Source organism: Pongo abelii, chromosome 12 (genome assembly GCF_028885655.2).
Source record: "Pongo abelii isolate AG06213 chromosome 12, NHGRI_mPonAbe1-v2.0_pri, whole genome shotgun sequence".
Classification (NCBI taxonomy): domain Eukaryota; kingdom Metazoa; phylum Chordata; class Mammalia; order Primates; family Hominidae; genus Pongo; species Pongo abelii.
This window is the reverse complement of record NC_071997.2, coordinates 100,124,910-100,146,832: the sequence shown is the minus strand read 5'-3', so window position 1 is coordinate 100,146,832 and position 21,923 is coordinate 100,124,910. Positions and strand designations below refer to the sequence as shown.

At 39.7% G+C, this 21,923-nt stretch overlaps 1 protein-coding gene and 1 long non-coding RNA gene across 24 annotated transcripts in view; one reads left to right on the top strand and one right to left on the bottom strand.

Annotated features, from left to right (window-relative positions):
- Window positions 1-17,019, top strand: part of BIRC6 (baculoviral IAP repeat containing 6) — a 258,994-nt gene extending 241,975 nt beyond the window's left edge. For 21 of the 22 annotated variants that reach the window (XM_063713739.1, XM_063713738.1, XM_024242163.2 and 18 more), the window contains 4 exons: window positions 1,582-1,659; window positions 5,932-6,120; window positions 9,968-10,102; window positions 16,152-17,019. In XM_063713739.1, coding sequence (XP_063569809.1) covers window positions 1,582-1,659; window positions 5,932-6,120; window positions 9,968-10,102; window positions 16,152-16,331 — 582 coding nt within the window. In that variant the 3' untranslated portion in view covers window positions 16,332-17,019. Of the gene's footprint in view, window positions 1-261; window positions 367-1,581; window positions 1,660-5,931; window positions 6,121-9,967; window positions 10,103-16,151 lie in introns of those variants that run through there. The other variant, XM_054548245.1, reaches the window with a different exon arrangement.
- LOC129057727 (uncharacterized) overlaps window positions 1-21,923 on the bottom strand; it is a 71,023-nt gene that overhangs the window by 44,572 nt on the left and 4,528 nt on the right. For both annotated transcript variants that reach the window (XR_008522467.2, XR_008522466.1), the window contains exon 3: window positions 7,987-8,205. This is a non-coding gene — a long non-coding RNA (uncharacterized LOC129057727). The remainder of the gene's footprint in view (window positions 1-7,986; window positions 8,206-21,923) is intronic.

Below are 21,923 nucleotides of genomic sequence, written 5' to 3'. Positions count from 1 at the left end.
TTAGCTGGGCGTGGTGGCACATGCCTGTAATCCCAGCTACTTGGGAGGCTGAGGCAGGAGAAGTGCTTGAACCCGGGAGGTGGAGGTTGCGGTGAGCCCAGATTGCGCCATTGCACTCCAGCCTGGGCTACGGGAGTGAAATTCTGTCTAAAAAAAAAAAAAAAAAAGAACCACCTATTATCCAAATCTGTTGGCCATTATATAAAATTATAAAATTATTAAAAGTGTACAAAATCTGATGAGTATATTTTATGTTGATAGAATATATGCCAGAAGAACACATGTGATATGGCCCGGTTTTATTTTTATTACAAGAGTAGTTACAGGTGCAGATTAAGTGTCCCCAGTTCTCTTCCTGCTAAGTGAGTAAGTATCTAATGTTATCTTTAAGTATATTTTGAGGAACCCTGGGAAGCCTGAATACTCTTTTAGGGGGTCTGTTTGTGTGAGGCTAGATTTGATCCATATACTTGAATCAAAGGAGTATATTGCAACTAGTTGAATGTAGAGGCAGATAATTAAATCAGGGTCTCTTCTGTTAAGCTATTTTGCATTTTCAGAATTTAGAAAGAAATACACAAAAATATAAAATAGTACCACTTTTATTAAAAATAGTTATTTTAGTAAAAATAGAACTAGCATATGATCTATCAGTCCCACTATTGAATATATATCCAAGGGAAATAAATCAGAATCTTGAAGAGATATTTGCACTGCTGTTTATTGCAGCACCGTACAGAATAGCCAAGATACAGAATCAACTTTGCGGTCATCAACAGGTGAATGGATAAAGAAAACGTGGTTATACACAGTGGAATACTATTCAGCCATGAAAAGGATGAGATCGTTTCTTTCATAGCAACATAGATGAGCCTGGTGGGACATTATGTTAAGTGAAATACATCAAACATTGAAAGATAAATACTGCATGTTCTCACTCATGTAGAAGCTTAAAAAATTGATCTCAATCAACGTGGAGAGTAGAATAGTGGTACTAAAGGCTGGGAAGGAAAGGTAGAGAGGAAGGAATAGGGAGAGGTTGGTTAATGGATACACAATTACAACTAGATAGGAGGAATAGGTTCTGTTGTTGTATAGCACAGTAGGGTGACTATAGTAAATAAAAATTGTATTTTGTCAAACAGCTAGAAGAGAGGTTGTTGAATGTTACCAACACTCAAAGGTTTGAGGTGATGGATACAATAATTACCCTATTTTGATCATTACACATTGTATACACATATTGAAATATCACACTGTACCCCATAAATATGTACAACTATATGCTAATTAAAAATATTTTGCTTTTAAAATAATTTAGTTTTCATTAAAATGTTATTTGTGTTGACATATAATAGGTGCTGGTCTGTTTTGCATTATGAAAAAGTTATAATGCCACACAAATTTGAATCACATCTGAAGATGCCAATTTGTTTTAACAGACAACCCTTAGGGTTTTGTCTGGGGGACATATAAAACAGATATTTTGACATGATAGCATTTTGTTTTTACTTCTCGTTATGACAGTTTGTTTTTAAGCACTCTTTTTTCAATTCTGTTTATGCTTTTTTCCTTCGTCAGGTTTGTTTAAGCATCTTAAACACGTGGCATGGAAGACCGGAAGAGAAGTGGAATCCTCAGACCTCAAGCTTTTTGCAAGTAAACAAAATTTCTCTGACATTTTCACTTGAGAAATAAAGAACTGTGTAGTATTTTTAAAAATTTTTAGTGACCAATAATAAATATAGTAAACCTAAAAAAAGATAGATTACTAGGAAATGCATATTAAATAGCTTATAGGTGAGAAGTTAGCATAGTGGAGTCTCATCTTATATGTAATCTAAAATCTCCAGTTGGGGCATAAAACAAAAATTGAGTTTAGCCAAAACTCCCATCAAAAAAAATTCCAGGCCAGGCGCAGTGCCCACCGTTACCAGTGTTTCTTGATTTCTGTTCCTGAACAGATTATGAGAGCCTCTTACTGTTGTGCAGATGCTAACATGAAGCTAAAAAGGAGAGGGGGCACAGGTGTCTTGGCACAGCACTTTGGGAGGCTGAGATGGGTGGATCATTTGAGGTCAGGAGTTCGAGACCAGCATGGCCAACGTGGTAAGACCCCCATCTCTACTAAAAATACAAAATACAATTAGCCAGACGAGGTGGTGTGTGCCTATAATCCCAGCTACTAGGAGGCTGAGGTAGGAGAATCGCTGGAACCCGGGAGGAGGAGATTGCAGTGAGCCGAGATCACGGCACTGCACTCTAGCCTGGGTGACAAAGGGAGACTCTATCTAAAAAATAAAAATCAATACATAAAAATGAAAGGGACAGTAAATTTGGCTTGTGAATAAAAGTCTTTACTCTGAAAATATCAACAAATTGACTCAAATCAGTGAGCCTACATTATGGATTAAAAAAATTATTACATCAATATAAATATATGTATATATATCATATATACTGTATGTTTTTATGTTAATTACCAATTGATTTTCAACTCAGATTCTAAGGAAACACTTTAGCTTGGTATAAGTAAAATAAATACTACTTTTTGGTTTGATCCAAATAGCTTTTTAAGTGAAGTTCTGTTGATCAGACAGTTCATGCTGGCTGCTTTTTTGCATGCCTCTAATATATTTATAGAAATTATTTTTAGTGTAGAATTGATTTTGTTCTGTATTTTAAAGTTTATTTAATTCTCTCATTCATCCTGTAACACAAGTAGATCTTACGCCCCGTTTACAGATGATGAAAATATAGGTTCTAAATGTACAGATAACTTTACTGTGATCCCTATGACTTCACATATTGTACACTGTTTCTCAGGCCTAAAGTTTTATTTTATAATACTGAAAATCAGATTTTTTTAAAAGAGGAAATCCTTCATGCCAAGGGTTTACTGTTTCTCTGCTTATTTCCTGCCTACAGTAAAATGTAATGTGCATTAAAATGACTGTGTCCAGTTCAGACAATCCAGTGGTCCAGAAATTCCCTAAAATATGTATTATAGCTATTAAATAGCTAAGTTCACTATTGAAAAATAAAGTGGCATTTATACTCTTCCAAAAAGGTGATGTCTGCTGGGCCACCCAGTGGTAAGATAACCCATGTCATAAAGTATTTTTTGAATTTAATTGCAGAAAGTATTGATCTCCGATAATGAATCTTTTGTTGTTATTCTTATCAAATACAAACTTTATATTTTTCTCTCTTAGCAGACAATAAATTATAGCCACATTTATTTCTCAGATGTAATTTTTTGTTTCTTTTTTCTGGTACACAAAACACTCATTCTTTTTTGTTTAACTTTTATTTTAGGTTCAGGGGTTCCACTGCCCGTTTGTTATATAGGTAAACTCACGTCACAAGGGTTTGCTATACAGATTATTTTGTCACCCTGGTACTAAGCGTAGTATGCAATAGTTATTTTTTTCTTTTTTCTTTTTCTTTTCTTTTCTTTTTCTTTTTCTTTTTTTTTTTTTTTTTTGAGACAGGGTCTCACTCTGTGGCCCAGGCTGGGCACAACCTTGGCCTACTACAACCTCTGCGTCTCGGGTTCAAGCTATCCTTCCACCTTAGCCTTCTGAGTAGCTGAGATCACAGACACGCACCACCACACCCGGCTAATTTTTGTATTTTTAGTAGAGACAGGGTTTCACCATGTTGACCAGGATGGCCTCGAGCCCCTGATCTCAAGTGATCTGTCTGCCTCAGCCTCCCAAAGTGTTAGGATTACAGGCGTTAGCCAACGTGCCCAGCCAGTAGTTATTTTTTCTGATCTTTTCCCTCTTCCCACCTTTCACCATCAAATAGGCCCCAGCGTCTGCAAAACATTTTATGCTTCCTTTAGTGGTTTTGCTTTGCTGTTTTAAACAAAATAGGCTGTGAATCTAAAGTAATTTTTAAATTACTATAACTGCCTGAGATCTATAAAACCATATTGTGTCTCAGAGGAGATGAGGTTAAATAAATAGAGTCTTTTTTTATAAATTTGTAATGAATATTTAATTTCTTTCTGTGCTTTGGTACAAAAATGCAATTATACCCTACTTATATTAACAGAAGAGGACAATTATTTAAAAGGGAAGAGGACAGTAACTAATAACTATGCCTTTGAAAGTTATCTCAGAAGTGTCAGTAAACGTGAGATGTCTGGCCGGGCGAGGTGACTCTTGCCTGTAATTTCAGCACTTTGGGAGGCAGGCAGATCACTTGAGGCCTGGAGTTCAACAACAGACTGGCCAATATGGAGATACCCCATCTCTACTAAAAATACAAAAATTAGCGGGATGGGGTCACGGGCACCTGTAACCCCAGCTACTTGGGAGGCTAAGGCAGAAGAATCGCTTGAACCTGGGAGGCAGAGGTTGCAGTGAGCTGAGATCGCACCACTGCACTCCAGCCTGGGCAACAGAGCAAAAATAAATAAAAATTAAAAATATGAGATCTTTGTCTCAGAAATAATATGAATTAAAGTTTTTCCCATAGTTGACCTTGGCATCAGTATGGTCACTTTCTATTTTGGGTCAAATATGTTACTTTCAAGTACTCATTTTTAAAGTTCTCTTTGACTTATAAGATGCATATCCATGGGACTGTTTAATCGTTGCGCCTAACAAAAGTGTAATTGCTGTTCTTTTTCATTTATGAATTGGGTAGATAATATCTGATGTTTTCCTGCTTTCAAAGATGTTACTTTATTGACTTCTATAGATATATTAACTGGAAATACTGTATTCGCTAGAAATCACCTCTCTTAATATATGTTACATCTGGGACAAGCCTTCTGGTAAATAAGTGGTGGTTTGGAAGTGGTCTTAGAACCATAAGACAATCTTGTCGATCAGAATTTCTGGCCGGGTATGATGGCTCAGACCTGTAATCTCAGCACTTTGGGAGGCCAAGGTGGGCGGATCACCTGAGGTCAGAAGTTCGAGACCAGCCTGGCCAACATGGCAAAATCCCATCTCTACTAAAAATTCAAAAAAAAAATTAGTCGGGCTTGGTGACGCAAGCCTATAGTCCCAGCTACTTGAGAGGCTGAGGAAGGAGAATCACTTGGACCCAGGAGACGGAGGTTGCAGTGAACCAAGATCGTACCATTGCACTGCAGCCTGGGCAACAGAGCAAGACTCCGTCTCAAAGAAATAAATAAGAATTTCTAATAAGGTTTTTGTGATACTGTAGCAGTTAATTGTCCTTGGAATAAAAATTTAAAATGGTCTCAAGCATAGTTTTTTTATAAGTGAGTATTGTTAAGAGTGCATGGCTAGGCCGGGCACGGTGGCTGACACCTGTAATTCCAGCACCTTGGGAGGCCGAGGCAGGCAGATCACCTGAAGTCAGGAGTTCAAAACCAGCCTGGCCAACATAATGAAACCCCGTCTCTACTAAAAATACAAAAACTAGTCGGGTGTGGTGGCAGGCATCTGTAATCCCAGCTACTCAGGAGGCTGAGACAGGAGAATCGCTTGAATCTGGGAGGCGGAGGTTGCAGGAAGCCAAGATCATGCCATTGTACTCCAGCCTGGGTGACAAGAGTGAAACTCAGTCTTATTAAAAAAAAAAAAAAAAGAGTACATGGCTAGCTTTATGCTCCTTAAGAACAGTTTGAGCAGAATGTTGTTATGAGTTGTTTACAAACAAAATTTTTTTAGCATTTTTTGGAAATAGATTCTTCATATCTATTATTATTCAAGAATTCAAGAGTAAAAACAGATGTGTAAGTATTACTTATGGCTCTATCGTGCCTAATTTTATTTTGCTTTTATAATGAAATATTTCAATGTTATAATCATAAACGTTGATTTTATTGTGATAGAAATTTGTGGAAACACATATTAAAGAAGAGTCTTTGTGGATAAAGCAGGATATCAGTTAACCCACAGTAAAAATGTCCCATCATAGCTGTTCTTTTCCTTTATTCTTTAGGTGTTGGTGTCTGTCCAGTCCCTTATATTAGTAGCTGAGCCTTATTTTAATGAACCGGGATACGAACGGTCTAGAGGCACTCCCAGTGGCACACAGAGTTCTCGAGAATATGATGGAAACATTCGACAAGCAACAGTTAAGTGGGCAATGCTAGAACAAATCAGAAACCCTTCACCATGTTTTAAAGAGGTATGTTCAATAAAATTAGTGAAATACTTTGTTAAAGACATTTTACAATATAGGCTGGGCACGGTGGCTCATGCTTGTAATCTGAGCACTTTGGGAGGTCAAGGCAGGTGGATCACTTGAGATCAGGAGTTTGAGACCAGCCTGGCCAATATGGCGAAATCCCATTTCTACTTAAAAACAGAAAAAGATAAATTAGCCAGGCGTGGTGGCAGGTGCCTGTAATCTCAGCTACTTGGAACGTGAGGTTGAACCTGGGAGGCGGAAGTTGCAGAGCGCTGAGATTGCACCACTGCACTCCAGCCTGGGTGACAGCAGAGCAAGACTCCATCTCAAAAAAAAAAAAAAAAGACATTTTACAATATACTTTATTAGTATTATATTTGCCTTTATATGTATCTAGTATATGAAACTGTAGGTTTTACAGTTAATCCCAAAGATCATTAATAAGTCTGGACAATATAGCAAGACCCCATCTCTGCAAAAAGTTTAAAAATTTAGCTGGGCATGGTGACACCTGTAGTCTTAGATACTCAGTGGGCTAAGGCAGGAGGTTTGCCTGAGCCCACGAGTTTGAGGCTGCAGTAAGCTGTGTTCACATCACTGCACTCCAGCCTAGGTGACAGAGTCTCAGAAAAAAAAAAAAAAAATGGTAGTAGATAGTACAGATGAAGTATAAAACCATCTATATTCTAAAAGACATCTGACTAAATTTTTGAGAAGTTTTTTTCCTTTCCTTTTCCTCTCCTCTCCCTCCGCTCTCCTTTCCTTTCCTCCTGTCCCATCCCATTTTGTTCTCGTTGCCCAGGCTGTAGTGCAATGGCATGATCTTGGCTCGCTGCAACCTCCACCTCCCAAGTTCAAGCGATTCTCCTGCCTCAGCCTCCCAAGTAGCTGGGATTACAGGCATGTGGCACCACGCCTGGCTAATTTTTTTGTATTTTTAGTAGAGACGGGGTTTCACCATGTTGGCCAGGCTGGTCTCGAACTCCTGACCTCAGGTGATCCACCTGCCTTGGCCTCCCAAAGTGCTGGGACTACAAGCGTGAGCCACCGCCCCTGGCCTGTTCTTTATTTTTATTAGTTACCATTCTACTAGCAAACTCTCTAAATATGTTTCTGAAATATTTCTCATAGAATTGTTTTTTATTGAAGATGGTTTCTAAATTTGTCTTGCAAATGGAAATTTTGCCCTTATTCTAATGTGTATATATAAGGAGAATGCCATTTCTTTTTTTTATTTTTTTGAGACAGGACTTGGCTCTGTTGCCCATGCTGGAATACAGTGGTGGAATCTCAGCTTACTGCACCCTCCGCCTCCCCGGTTCAAGTGATTCTGGTGCCTCAGCCTCCCGAGTAGCTGGGACTGTATGCGCATACCACCACAACTGGCTAATTTTTTTGTATTTTTTAGTAGAGACCAGTTTTCACCATGTTGGCCAGGCTGGTCTTGAATGCCTGACCTCAGGTGATCCGCCCGCCTCGGCCTTCCAGACTGTTGGAATTACAGGTGTGAGCCACTGCGCCTGGCCATGTTTCCTTTTCTTTAGGAAAAAAATTGGATGATATGAGTTTCCAAAACTTGTGTTAATACACTGAAGTGGTTTTTTTCACGTCATCCTGAAATGTGGCTGTGGCTGTGTGTGTGTGTGTGTGTGTGTGTAGCTCTTTGCCTGTGATTAGTTGTCTCTCCATAGTATGCCTAAATAATTATACTTTTCACCTGCTATACCAAATGACGTTAGCATCACAACTTGCTGTGATTGTGTCCAGAAACATTTTTCTTTCTTAAAATTGTTTCACTTGATCATTAATTTCTTAAATTGTGCTGGAAAGTTAACATTTTAGAGGAAAAAATGGTATATTTACCTGATATAAAATTGATCTTTAATATAACTATGCAGATGTTCTGCATGAATACTGTGAAGCCACCTCCATCAGATAGCACTGATGAATATTTCTTTTTCTTTGGCTTTTGCTGTTACTGAGTAAATTTATATTCCAGTGTCCTTTGAATGACAAAGTTGGATACTTTACTTTTGCAAAGATCGCGCCATGGCACTCCAGCCTGGGCAGCACGGTGAGACTCTGTCTCAAAAAAAAAAAAAGTAATTTGTTTTATGCATATCATTTTTTTCAGGAAGGATAAACACAGGGAACTCAGAGAAGGGGATGACTTTTACAAAAAGCAAATATGTATAATTTGAGACAATCACCTTTCTCATTCTTTAGAACCTATCTTGCATTAAAGGGGCCACTCCTTGGCCATGTGTGCTTTCCCAGTTTTCCTAATCAAATGCCACTCGCTACTCTGAATGCCCTGGGCTTTTTGCTTTTGTTTATTGTTGTTCTTTAAAATATATTTTTCTGGTACACTCACCTCCCATCTGATTCTGTTGTTATCATTGTTCTTCATTTAAAGCTGTGTCATATTACTTCTGTATCCCAGAGGCTTCAAACCCAATAACTATTAAATGTGGTGGGATCGTATTGCTGTTTGACATTCATTCCCAGAGCTTTCTAGTGATTTTCCCTTTGTAGGTTTGATTGTCTGTTCTTTAGGGCAGACATGCTCCCTGGGCAATGCTCAACCAGAATACAGAGCAATGTTTCCAAATTGATAATTGTTTTCTAATTTAAATTTGTCAGAAATAGACTCTTACTACTATATGTTGGTAGAAATTTTACTCAGTTTTTCAAAGATAGAATTTAAAAATCGCAAATGTAAACCACAGTAATAATAAGGAAGTTTAACTTCCTAAAATAAAATCCTATCTATAAATGAAACAGAAGATAAAATTAAGCAAGTAAGAATAAAATTAAGCAAGTAAGAATAGTGCCATTTCTGGAGGATCCATTTCTGGGGATTTCTGTGTGAATGCCTTTGGCATTTAGAATATACTTATCTAGGTGTTCTTTGAGTTATCTTTTAAAGGCAGAAATTTCTCTGTTGTCAATACTTTTTAAATCTTTTCTCCTGGTTACTTATTTATTAGCATTTGCCTTCTGAATATATTGTATCATATGTGTCTTGTGGTCTCTGGACAGGATTAATTTTCCAAGTGTCTGACCACAATTGTACACTCTTTTCTGCTATAAATTTCTTTTCTCTTTTCTCCCCTCCCCTCCCCTTCTCTCTTCTTTTCTTTTCTTTTTGATGGAGTCTTGCTCTGTCGCCCAGGCTGGAGTGCATTGGCGGGATCTCAGTTCACTGCAACCTCTGCCTCCTGGGTTCAAGCAATTCTCCTGCCTCAGCCTACCAAGTAGCTGGCACTATAGGTGCCTGCCACCATGCCCGGCTAATTTTTGTATTTTTAGTTTCACCATATTGGCCAGGCTGGTCTTGAACTCCTGACCTTGTGATTCGCCTGCCTCAACCTCCCAAAATGCTGGGATTACAGGCATGAGCCACCACACCGGGCCATAAATTTCATATATATGTATTTCAACACGTCATATCAAATCATGAGCTTGATTTTTCCCTGCTAATACTGTAGAGTTGATTAAATTGCCTTTTTTTTTTTTTTTGAGATGGAGTCTCGCTCTGTCGCCCAGGCTGGAGTGCAGTGGCACGACCTTGGCACTGCAAGCTCCGCCTCCCGGGTTCACGCCATTCTCCTGCCTCAGCCTCCCAAATTGAGTTTTACGGATAGAAAAACATGGCAATGTCTGTATATTTATTTCTTTAAATGTATTTGTAATAATATTCTATATAATAATTTAAATGTATTTATAGTATAAATTATTTAAATGTATTTATAATACATTTTACTTCTTTGTAATGTCATTTACTGTGTCTTTTAAATTTGACTGTAAACACTGCTTGTTCTCCTGTTTACTTTTTCTCAAGGTAATACACAAACATTTTTACTTGAAAAGAGTTGAGATAATGGCCCAATGTGAGGAGTGGATTGCGGATATCCAGCAGTACAGCAGTGATAAGCGGGTAGGCAGGACTATGTCTCACCATGCAGCAGCTCTCAAGGTGAGTAAGCCTTTCTAACAGGAGCCTTGTTGCTTTAAGAGTTGTGTAATTATTGACAGAACCATGCCTACCAGAAGATAACAGGAGGGAGCGAATTAAAGAAACATAACATGTATTTTCAGTTCAGAGGAATAAATTGTTACTCAGAAGTCTATAGAAAAGTATATTTTGTTTTTTGGTAGTAGATTGACAGTTCCTAAAATAAAAAGTGGGTCCAAGGACTGAGTCAACAGAGTTTTGTAAAGTTCCTTGAAGATAATGATGACAAGATGTGCTCCATGAATGCCTTTTCCTTTTTCTTTTTTTCTTTTGAGACTGGATTTCACTCTGTTGTCCCAGCCTAGAGTGCAGTGGTGGCATCATGACTCTCTGTAACCTTGAACTCCTGGGCTCAAGCAGTCGTCCCACCTCAAGCTTCCCATGTAGCTAAGACTACAGGTAGCTGCCACAGTGCCCAGCTAAATTTTTTTATTTTCAGTTTTGTAGAGATGGGGTCTCACCCTGTTTCCTAGGCTAGGCTCAAGTGATCCTTCCACCTCAGCCACCCAAATCACTGGGATTATAGGCATGAGCAACCATGCCAGACTTGAAGGACTTCTTTTATTCCCTTAGTCTTTCCGTAGGCCTCCTGCCTTCCAGAATTTTATTACTTGGAGTGATGAGGGAGATGTGAGTTACAGATTCTCCCTCAGCTGATGGTGGCAGTGGCTGTGTTAGGGGAGACAAGCAGTTGTTTTCAGTTTGGACGTTCATAGAATGGAAGTGTGAAATGTGACTGATTTGGAAGATTTTGTGTCTACTCACAGAGATCTTTCTTTGTAACAGCCTTCCTTTTTTCCTGCATCTGAATGTCTTTACTCATTTCATCCTCCACCAGTATCCTCCCTTTCTCTATCTTCAGGTTTTTCCATTTCTACTGGCTTGTTATCTTCTAACTTTAAAGCTGTCTTCCCTTCAAACAACTAGTTGATGATAAGGATTTGTTAGTTTTTTAGGTGTGATTTTTAAAAAGATCCCTGTCTTTTCAGGACATGTACAGAAATATTTGTGAATGACAAAGCGTATGATGTCTGGGATTTACTTCAAAATAAAATGACAAGGGGAAAGTGTGGGAATATAGATGAAAGAAGATGGGCCATGAGTTGATAATGGTTGAAGCTGTGTGATAGATTCATGGGACTTCATTGTACTCTTCTGCCCACTTCTGCATATGTTTGAATTTTTTCATTATAAAAATGTTTTGAAAAAGAGAGAAAAACACTTGCAGAAAATTTTCCTAAGCTAGTTCTATTTTGCCCCTATTATTATGAAACAGATTGTCTTCTTTCACCGTCAGACTATAGCAGTTGACACTTCTTGCCTCCATTTTTTAACCTTTGTCTCACTGATCAACCTTATGCAGTTTGACTTCTATTTTACCAAAGTTACCATCTCTCCAGTTCTCAAAGCCAGTGACCCTGGCTCACTACTCCATTCACTTCATCTGCTCTCCCTCCTCCAGGCCTTTACACATGGTTTCCATTTTCCTCTACTTTTCAGCTCTTCTGCTTGCTCACCTCCATTTATATTTCAGCTTAAATTTCACTTCATGGAACCCTGCCTTGACTGGTTTGTTTGTTTGTTTGTTTGTTTTTGAGACACTGTCTCTCTTTGCCACTCAGGCGTGATCTTGGCTCACTGCATCTTCCGCCTCCCTTGTTCAAGCGAGTCATCTGCCTCAGCCTCCTGAGTAGCTGGGATTACAGGCATGCACCACCAGACCCGGCTAATTTTTGTATTTTTATTTTCATTATTTATTTATTTATTTTATTTATTTATTTTTTTTAGATGTAATCTTGCTCTGTTGCTCAGCCTGGAGTGCAGTGGCTTGATCTCGGCTCACTGCAACCTTCACCTCCTGGGTTCAAGCTATTCTCTTGTCTCAGCCTCCTGAGTAGCTAGGATTACAGTCGCCTGCCATCATGCCCAGCTAATTTTTGCATTTTTAGTAGAGACGGGGTTTCACCATGTTGGCCAGGCTGGTCTCGAACTCCAGGCTGGTCTTGAACTCCTGACCTCAAGTGAGCCACCGCACCCCGCCCGACTGATAGACTATTAGATCATTTCAGTATAAGCATTTCTAACTCTCTGCGCCTACCTGTTAAAACACTCATAACATTTGTCTAATGTTTGTCTTTTGTACTATACTTTTCATCTGTAGACTATCTTGGCTTTTCTGCTTACACTTAATTCTTTCAGTGTGTTTTCCTTTTTCTCTTTTCCTGAGCGATTGTTTACCTGAAGGCTTACTTTTTGGCCTTCAGAACTATTTTTTTCTGTCTTTCTGTTTTTCCTTCATTGTATCTGTAACCCTGACTTTGGCCATTTACTCTCTAAAAGTGACACTTCAAACTGTTGTCAGCTGTTAGCTTTCTCTTGAGTTGTATTACTGACATTTTTTACATAGATGCCCTGTCATCATCTCCTTAAAGGAGATTTTCCTCAAATCAAGTTTTCTAGTTTTCTATTTACTTAATTTTACTTGATTTTAAACCATTTTTCTCTGTCTTAGAATCTTCAAGTGTTATGTATCTCATCCTTCATCCAGCATCCCTGGTCAGTACTAGGTCCTGTCAGTGTTACTTCATGAGGGGACTGTCCTCTCCCCAACCCATGATTTCTGTTGAGTTCCCACAGCTTTGTCTGTTTGTCCAGCTTCCTTGTACCAGGTTCTCTCCCTTTCAGTTCCTTCTTTAGTGCATTACCAGGCTGATCTTCCCCAAATATGTCTTTAGATATGTTTTTCACTGACACAAAACTGGCTCAAGTCCAGCTTCTTTTCATTCAGTGTCTTGCTTATATCCACATTCCTTTATTTCTCCTGTGTCACTGTCACCTGGAATTTTCCATCTCTGAATTAATCCAAATTTATATCATTTTAATTGTACATTTGCTGTTGAGTGCTACACAAGAAAAATACACAATTGGCCAGGAGCAGTGACTCACGCCTATAATCCCAACACTTTGGGAGGCCAAGGCGGGCAGATCACTTGTGGTCAGGAGTTCAAGACCAGCCTGGCCAACATGGTGAAACCCCAACTCCATTAAAAAAAAAAAATACAAAAATTAGTCAAGTATAGTGGCTCATGCCTGTAGTCCCAGCTGCTGGGGAGGCTGAGGCAGGAAAATCACCTGAACCAGGGAGGTGGCGGTTGCAGTGAGCTGAGATTGCGCCATTGCTCTCCAGCCTGGGCAACAAGAGTGCAAAATTCTGTCTTAAAAAATAAATGAAAAGTATGTAGTTGTTTAGCTTGACTCCACAATAAAATCATAGTATCCCTGTATTAGACTGTTCTTTCTTTGCTATAAAGAAATCCTTGAGACTGGGTAATTTATAACAAAAAGACATTCAATGGGCCCATGGTTCTGTAGGCTGTACAGGAAGCATGGAGCTGGCATTTACTCTGCTTCTGTAGAGGCCTCAAGGACCTTATACTCATGGTGGAAGATGAAGCGGAATCAAGAAGGAGTAGGGGCATGGGAGGTGCCACACTTTACAACAACCAGATCTCGTGATAATTCACTCACTATCTCAGGACAGCACCAATCCATGAGGAAACTGTCCCCATGATCCCCATTTCTCTTACCTCCAACACGGGGATTACATTTCAACGTGAGATTTGGGCAGGGACAAATATCCAAACTAGATCAATCCCCAACCTTAACTGGATCCTCATGATTGCCAGATTTTTCTTTCTCTTTCCCTGGTTAGTGTTTTTCACCTGTTGTCCACAGTGGAAGGAAAATCAAGGCTAGGGAAATTTTCACTTACCGGCATGTAAATGTGCTTTGAAACTTTGCAAATAGCTGCAAGGTAGAGTTGTTTTTTCCTATTTATGTGTCTTATGATTTCAGCCAGAATTTTAGACTCCATAAGCTTAAAGATTTTATCCTCATTCTGCTTATTGCCTTTATGTTGTTGGTATTTAACACAGTGCCTCATACATAAAAATTGTTCTATAAATAAATGTTGTTTAGCTAATTTTCAGTCAGCTGTTGACACTATTTTTATTTTTTATTTAATTTAATTTAATTTTTATTTTATTTTATTTTATCTTATTTTATCTTATTTTATTTTTGAGATGGAGTGTCGCTCTGTTGCCAGGGTAGAGTGCAGTGGTGTGATCTCGGCTCACTGCAACCTCTGCCTCCCTGGTTCAAGCGATGCTCCCGCCTCAGCCTCCCAAGTACCTGGGACTACAGGCGCACACCACCACACCCAGCTAATTTTTGTATTTTTTGTAGAGACGGGGTTTCACCATGTTGGCCAGGATGGTCTCGATCTTTTGACCTCGTGATCTGCCCGCCATGGCCTCTGAAAGCGCTGGGATTACAGGTGTGAGCCATCAGGCCCGGCCGACACAATTTTAAAAGCCTTTGGTGTGATTATTTAAGGTCATTTCTCTCTCACCAGAAAATTATGAACCAAATCTTTGCATGTGTAGACAACCAGCTACTCCCAATTAACATGCCTATATCCTTACGTAAATTGCAATGTAGAACAAAGTTTATTTAATCTCTATAGATCTTCTTTTTAACTTAATTTTTTAAAAAGTTCTAATGATAGGCTGGGTGCAGTGGTTCATACCTGTAATCCCAGCACTTTGGGAGTCCGAGGCAGGTGGATTGCTTGAGATTAGGAGTTCGAGACCAGCCTGGCCAAGAAGGCAAAACCCTGTCTCTACCAAAAACAAAAAAAATTAGCTGGGCATGGCGGTGCATGCCTGTAATAGCAGTTGCTCGGGAGGCTGAGGCATGAGAATTGCTTGCGTCTGGGAGGTGGAGTTTGCAGTGAGCCGAGATTGTGCCTCTGCACTCTAGCCTGGGTGACACAGTGAGACCTTGTCTCAAAAAAAAAAAAAAATTCTAATGATAACAATTATTTCTAAGGTTTATTCTGAGCATTAAGTGGGAAAATTAGTGTGAACATTTGCAGACATTTTACATACGGCCTACTACCTGATAAATATTTTTTCATTTGCTAAAGTATCAGTGGATTTATTTTAATTTATGGACTTGTCTTTCTCTCAAAAACATTAAGCCAGAGTCAGCATATATGACAAATCAAGGGATTACGGTGTTTAATTTGAAAGAGTGTATAGGCTGGGCACAGTGGATAACACCTGCAATCCCAGCTCTTTGGGAGGCCAAGGCAGGTGGATCACTTGAGACCAGGAGTTTGAGACCAGCTTGGGCAAAATGGCGAAACCCCATCTGTGTAAAAAATTAGCTAGGCATGGTGCTTCATTCCTGTAGTCCCAACTACTTGAGAGGCTGAGGTGGGAGGATTGCTTAAGCCCAGGAGGTTGAGGCTGCATGAGCTGTGATTGTGCTGCTGCTCTCCAGCCTGGATGACAAAGCAAAGCTATCTTAAAACAAAATAAAAGAATATATGTATGTAGGCTGGGTGCATTGGCTCACGCCTGTAATCCCAGCACTTTGGGAGGCCGGGGCAGCTGGATGACAAGGTCAAGAGATTGAGACCAACCTGGCCAACATAGTGAAATCCCATCTCTTCTAAAAATACAAAAAATTAGCTGGTTGTGGTGGCGCACGCCTGTAGTCCCAGCTACTCGGAAGGCTGATGCAGAAGAATCACTTGAACCCAGAAGGCAGAGGTTGCAATGAGCTGAGATCACACCAGTGCACTCCAGCCTGGGCAACAGAGCGAGACTCCGTCTCAAATAAAAAAAGAGTATATGTATCTAATAATGTCCTTTAAGTTGTCAGTAATGCTGTTTCTGTGACAGCTTGGGAGCATGGGTAGGATCTACTGGTAGGTTACTGAGGTCTTTTCAGCAACATCGGTTACTTTGAGGTTAAGGATTCTTGTCAGTTTTGCTTACTACCTACTATATCAAGTGCCTGTAACAGTAGCTTGCACAAGGAGGGGCTCAGTAAATATTTGTAGGCTTAATGCTTTGGGCTTTGTTAAAATTCAGTTCCTGCCTCAAATGATGTTGTGCTAGAGGGTTTACAGTTCTAACATTAGTCCTTTTCTCCTGCATAGCGTCACACTGCTCAGCTCCGTGAAGAGTTGCTAAAACTTCCCTGCCCTGAAGGCTTGGATCCTGACACTGATGATGCCCCAGAGGTGTGCAGAGCCACAGCAGTTGCTGAGGAGACTCTAATGCATGATCAGGTTAAACCCAGCAGCAGCAAAGAACTCCCCAGTGACTTCCAGTTATGAGCTTCATTGATGTGGACTTCATAGACACAAAGGCTTCGAAGCACAAGCCAAATATGTCAATATTTGTATGTAAGAAACTAATTATGTAATAGGTAATGAAACTGAAACTATACTATGCCCTTAAGGAGATCCAGTTTAATTCAAGGTGATCTTTTATTTACCTGTACAGGAGTGTAAACTTTTTTGTGCTTTTATTTTTCAATTGTGAGAACCACTGATTGGTATGTTCAACAAATTTGTGTATACAAAGAAATGGATAAATCACTGCTATATAAGGGAAACTACCTTAGGAAAGAATGTTTACTGAATGTTTATTTTATTTTTTTTTTTACTGTAGAGTGAGGGGTTGTTAACAAAGAATATATATTGGTCATTCTTACAACTACTATTTAAAGTCAGCAACTTTTCACTGAATTTGATAGATTTTATGTTTGGCCATATCTTCATGCTCACATTTGATTTCTGAAGACCTCCTACATACACTTCAATAAAAGTTAAATGGACATACTCCCTCTTTTTTGATTTACTGGTACATTTTTTAAATAATAAATCTGCCATAAAATGCATTATATCTGGAGACTTGCACTTGTATGGATGAATTTATTACATTCAACATATTTAATTTTATGCCTTCTAATTCTAAGATGCAGAAAAAAATAAATGAACATGATTTTATTCTCTGCCAACATTTGGGCCTCTGAATGTATCTGTTATTTGAATTTAAGTATTTGAAAAGGAATGGTCAATTTGAAAGTCATTCTAAACTGATTTTTTTTTCCTAAAGGGCTCCTTTTTTCCTGGACTATGTGGTTTTATGACTAAAGTCACATGTATGTATTAAACATTGAGGCTCTGTAGAGGAGAGAGGATGTACCTCTCTGGTGCTGTTACAGTACATTCTGTACCTGCCATACAGGCTCATTTTCATGCAAATTCTTCCTAGAGCCAAATAAATAAAGACTTAGGTGAATTAGTATGTCTTGTTTCTAAACCCCTTTGCCATGGTGTGAAATGCTATTTCTATAAAGAATTGAACACTTTCAAGACTTAAGCATGGGAAAACAAAGCATGTTTTTCCAAGACCAGTTGCCGCAGGGGAAAAGCTAAGGTGATTCTTTGACAGTATTTTTATAAAAGTGGCGGCTGTGCGCAGTGGCTCACGCCTGTAATCCCAGCACTTTGGGAGGCCGAGGCAGGCGGATCTCCTGAGGTCAGGAGTTCGAGACAAGCCTGGCCAATGTGATGAAATCATGTCTCTATAAAAATACAAAAATTAGCCAGGCATAGTGGTAGGTGCCTGTAATCCCAGCTACTCAGGAGGCTGAGGCAGGAACTGGAGCTGACGCCTGAATCTGGAGCTGACCAGGGGAAGCTGTATTCTGAAAGGCGAATTGCTCTCTGATGAAAAAGGGGATCTTGGGGAAATAATACTCTCTTCTGTACAAAGTATAAAGATCCTTCAGCATGGAAAAAGGAGAAACGAATAGTATTTGGACACGAAATCAAAGATTCTAAAACACATAGTGTTAGGTCTGGTGGGTAGTGAGCTACACCGAGAATGACAAAATAGTGGCAGTTTACAAGAAGAAAAAAATTATGTCACCCACAGACATGCCAGCTAAAATCTAAGTATAAAATTATCAGCAATAATAAAGGACAGTCATTAATCCTTTAGGCTATTTTTTGTTGTTTTTGTTTGTTTTTGGACTGTGAGTGCTGGATGATAAAAGCTGTATCAAATGTATTGTTTGTCTTCCATGTAAAATGAAAGTAACAATACCAGTACTGTAAGGTCCAGTTCATATTTTTTAAAAACCAAAGTCCAGATACCTAAATTGGAACCAATTACATTAAAACATTCCATTTGAGATCCAGACTTTATGTCAACAAACATTTGAGCACTCATTTTTTACTAGTTGCAAGTTCCTGCACTTGAGGAGTGAATGACAGACATGAAAACATGTCAGTGCCATCTGGTAAGTTCTCTGGTAGAGTTATTTACAGGGTAATATTGGGAGCACAGAGGAGAATCCTTATCTCAGGCAAAACGTTGGGTGGGCACTGAGGTGATAATGGTCTGGAAAAGCTTCCTAAGTGCAGACTGATTCTTGAAGGATGAGGATAAAGAAGTTAGGCAGAAACAAGATAATCCAGACACAGGAGAGCAAAAGGAGAGCTCAGGTTGATGGCACCATATTAGATGTTACTGGATTTTTAACAGGCAAAGTGAGGATAGTCAAATGGGATGGGAGGCAGTGGTTTTGGAAAGAGAGGAGGGGTCAGTTCATCCCAGGCCTTTGCTTGCCCTGTTAAGGAGCTTTGACTTCCTGTAGGTGAAGGAGAGCTCACAAGTAGCTCTAAGGAAGCAACCTGATTAGTCTGTTTCAGGAAGATCATTCTGCAAGCTGTTGGGAAGCGAGGAGATCAGTTAAAAGCCTGCTCACATCCAAGCAATAGGTCATAAACTAGGGCACATAAACTGTGGAGATTGAGACAATTGACAGGACTTTGGGAATACATACATTTTGTTACGAGAATAACTTCAGCATGTTTTCAGGCTGGGGAGCCAGGGGAGAAGTCCTTGGGGAAAGATGGAGCAAAGCCTAACATAAATGACCTGGGTCCAAGAGCACATGCAGAGAACTTGAAGAGATGTGAAAATCAGTAAAGTGAATTGGTCTATTTGTGCAACTTTTAACTATATAAAGTTTTTATCTTAATGAAAAGTAAAAAAACAAAAAGTAAAACTGCTTAAATACTTTCCTAGCATTAAGACAAAAATCTCCAAAGTCAGACAAATGTAAAATGTACTGTAGGCTGGGCATGATGGCCCACACCTGTAATCCCAGCACTTTGGGAGGCCGAGGCGGAATGATTGCTTGAACTCAGGAGTTTGAGACCAGCCTGGGCAACATGGCAAAACCCCGTCTCTACAAAAAATAGCAAAATTAGCTGGGCATGGTGGCACATGCCTGTGGTCCCAGCTACTCGGGAGGCTGAGGTGGGAGGATTGCTTGAGCCCAGGACATGGAGGCTGTAGTGAGCCTAGATCACGTGACTGCACTCCACTGTGGGCAACAGCAAGACCCTGTCTTAAAAAGAAAATTAATGGATGTTTTTAACCCATCTCTTACTATTGGACAGTTTGGAATTGCTTTTGTCTCTGCTTTTCTGATTATAACTAATGCTGTGATGAGCATGGTCTTATCTTTATTTTCTTATGATAAATCCTAGAAGTAGAATTCCTAGGTCAAAGGTTTTGATATATAATGACCGCTTTCCCGAGAGGTACTGATTCACACTTGGAAAATCATTTAGTGTTGCCATGCGTTGGCCAGCATTGGAGATTATAATTTTTTGATCTGATATTTGTATTATCATCAAACATGTTTTAATCTGCATTGAACATTGTTTATATTACCCATTTGAATTTCTACTTTTGTCAGTTATCAGTTTATACCTTTTCCCTATTTTGTGTATTTTCTTAGAGTCTTTTAATATGTATCAGCTACTTATAGTAGAATATTAGCTTTTGTCAAACTTCTATGTATTTGTCCAGATGGCCTTTTAATTTTTGTTTAATTTTTCTCATAGAAGTTTTAAACTGTGGGACCGGGTGCGATGGCTCACTCCTGTAATCCCAGCACTTTGGGAGACTGAGGCGGGTGGATCACGAGGTCAAGAGATTGATACCATCCTGGCCAACATGGTGAAACCCCATCTCTACTAAAAACACAAAAATTAGCTGGGCATGGTGGCGGGCGCCTGTAGTCCCAGCTACTTGGGAGGCTGAGGCAGGAGATTTGCTTGAACCCAGGAGGCAGAGGTTGCAGTGAGCCCAGATCGCGCCACTGCACTCCAGCCTTGTGACAGAGCGAGACTCCGTCTCAAAAAAAAAAAAAAAAAATTTTAAATCGTGAAGTCATCTATTCATCTGTTCCTTTCTGATTTTAATTGTATTTTATTCTTTTGAAGTTATTCCCTATGCAAAGACAAAAAAAAGGCTATATATTTTCTAACTGAGATTGATTTTTGGTATTGTTATAGGCTTGGCTGCAACTGAATTGCAACAGGCTTGAGCTGCTTCCCATCTCACACCCTGCAGAGGCAGGTATGGTGGTGACAAGCCAGAGTCCACATGTGGATGGAAGACACAAGCCATGTTGAAAGGAAGCTCCATCCTGCTTTCTCTTTCCTCTTCAAACTCTGCCCAGTTTCTAGCAGCCATCCAAGCCTCCTTTGTCTCAGCTTCTAGCCTCCTGATGCTTCAAGCTCTAAAGGGGCTGACGTGAACCCTGTGAGCCTATACATTTCCTGTATAGAAGAGGCATTCTCTGGCCTTCTTTCTCCCTTAGTTCCTGGATGTGATCTCGTAGTGCTCCCATGAGCTCCACCAAAAGTCTGCTTTCCATTGCTTCCTTCATGTGTGTCCCTCTTCAGGTTGCACCAGCTGTTTTCCTATGCAGGAAGAGACTGCAGCCCACCACCATTTTAATTGTTTTCAGTTTTATTCACGTCTCACTTTTCCAGGGAGGGATTACCCAGTCCAATCATGTCAGCTGCAGGCTGCCCTGGGCCGCTGGGAGACTTACGGCCTCAGGTTAGACACTTCTGCCTGCTGGGGTCCCCAGGATACTGCTCCTCCCCACCTCCCTGTACTCCTCTGGGTCACAAGGTAGACATGCATTTCCCTCGTTCTTACTCCTACCACTTCTGTTCCTTGCTGTTGCTTTCCCCCAGCCTTTCTGTAGGTTTTGTTCTTTGGTTTATTCCTTCCCTTTTTCACCTTGCTGTCTGCAAAGTCAGCAAATGCAGCCATAGAGTGCCTTCCAGCTCTGGAGCTTTTCTCATCTTTAGAGGAACCAGCTAGAGCTCCTTTAACCTGTCTGTGCCCCGTTTCTGGGAGCTGCTATTTTTGTTATTGCCCTTCTTGCCAGATAAGTATGAGATTTCCCAAGCCTGGCCAATTTTCAAATATTTGTCCTGTTGGGTTTTTTTTTTTTTTTTTCTCTTTTTATAAGACTTTGTCAGAATTTTTTGATATAAATTCACAAATGAGAAAAAATATTTTTTCAAGCCCAAATCACTCATATGGTAGTCTTGGTTAAAAAAAAAAAAATCTTCCCCCTGGTTTTCTCTATACCCCAAAGGTAGCAGTTACTTCCTGAAGCAAGGCAAATACTTCCTTTGACCCAAAGGGCAAAGTTAATCTCCCAAAGGAGTTTAGCAAGGGAGGGCTCAGAAAGGCCTGAAGCTCACCTACCCTTAGGTGTGATTTGTAAATGCCTCTTTACCAAGGAAAGATAGTGCCTTAATTTGTTCTGAGCACTTGTAACCTGCTCTGCAACGTGCTGGATTCTTGGGATAAAATGTCATATAAGAGTCTAACCCTACCCCCAGGAAGCTGTCAGTCTAATGAAATAAGTAAATAATATTCATCATTTCAATTGTATTTTGGGAGTCTTCCAGTTATCACCAATTTCATTCTCTGAGCCGAAGCGATCACCTTGGATTGTGAGCCAAGGAAGGACAGATCCCTGAGAAGACTTCATGCAGCTCTAGGAAAAGCTTATACTCTTCAATCATCTGGCT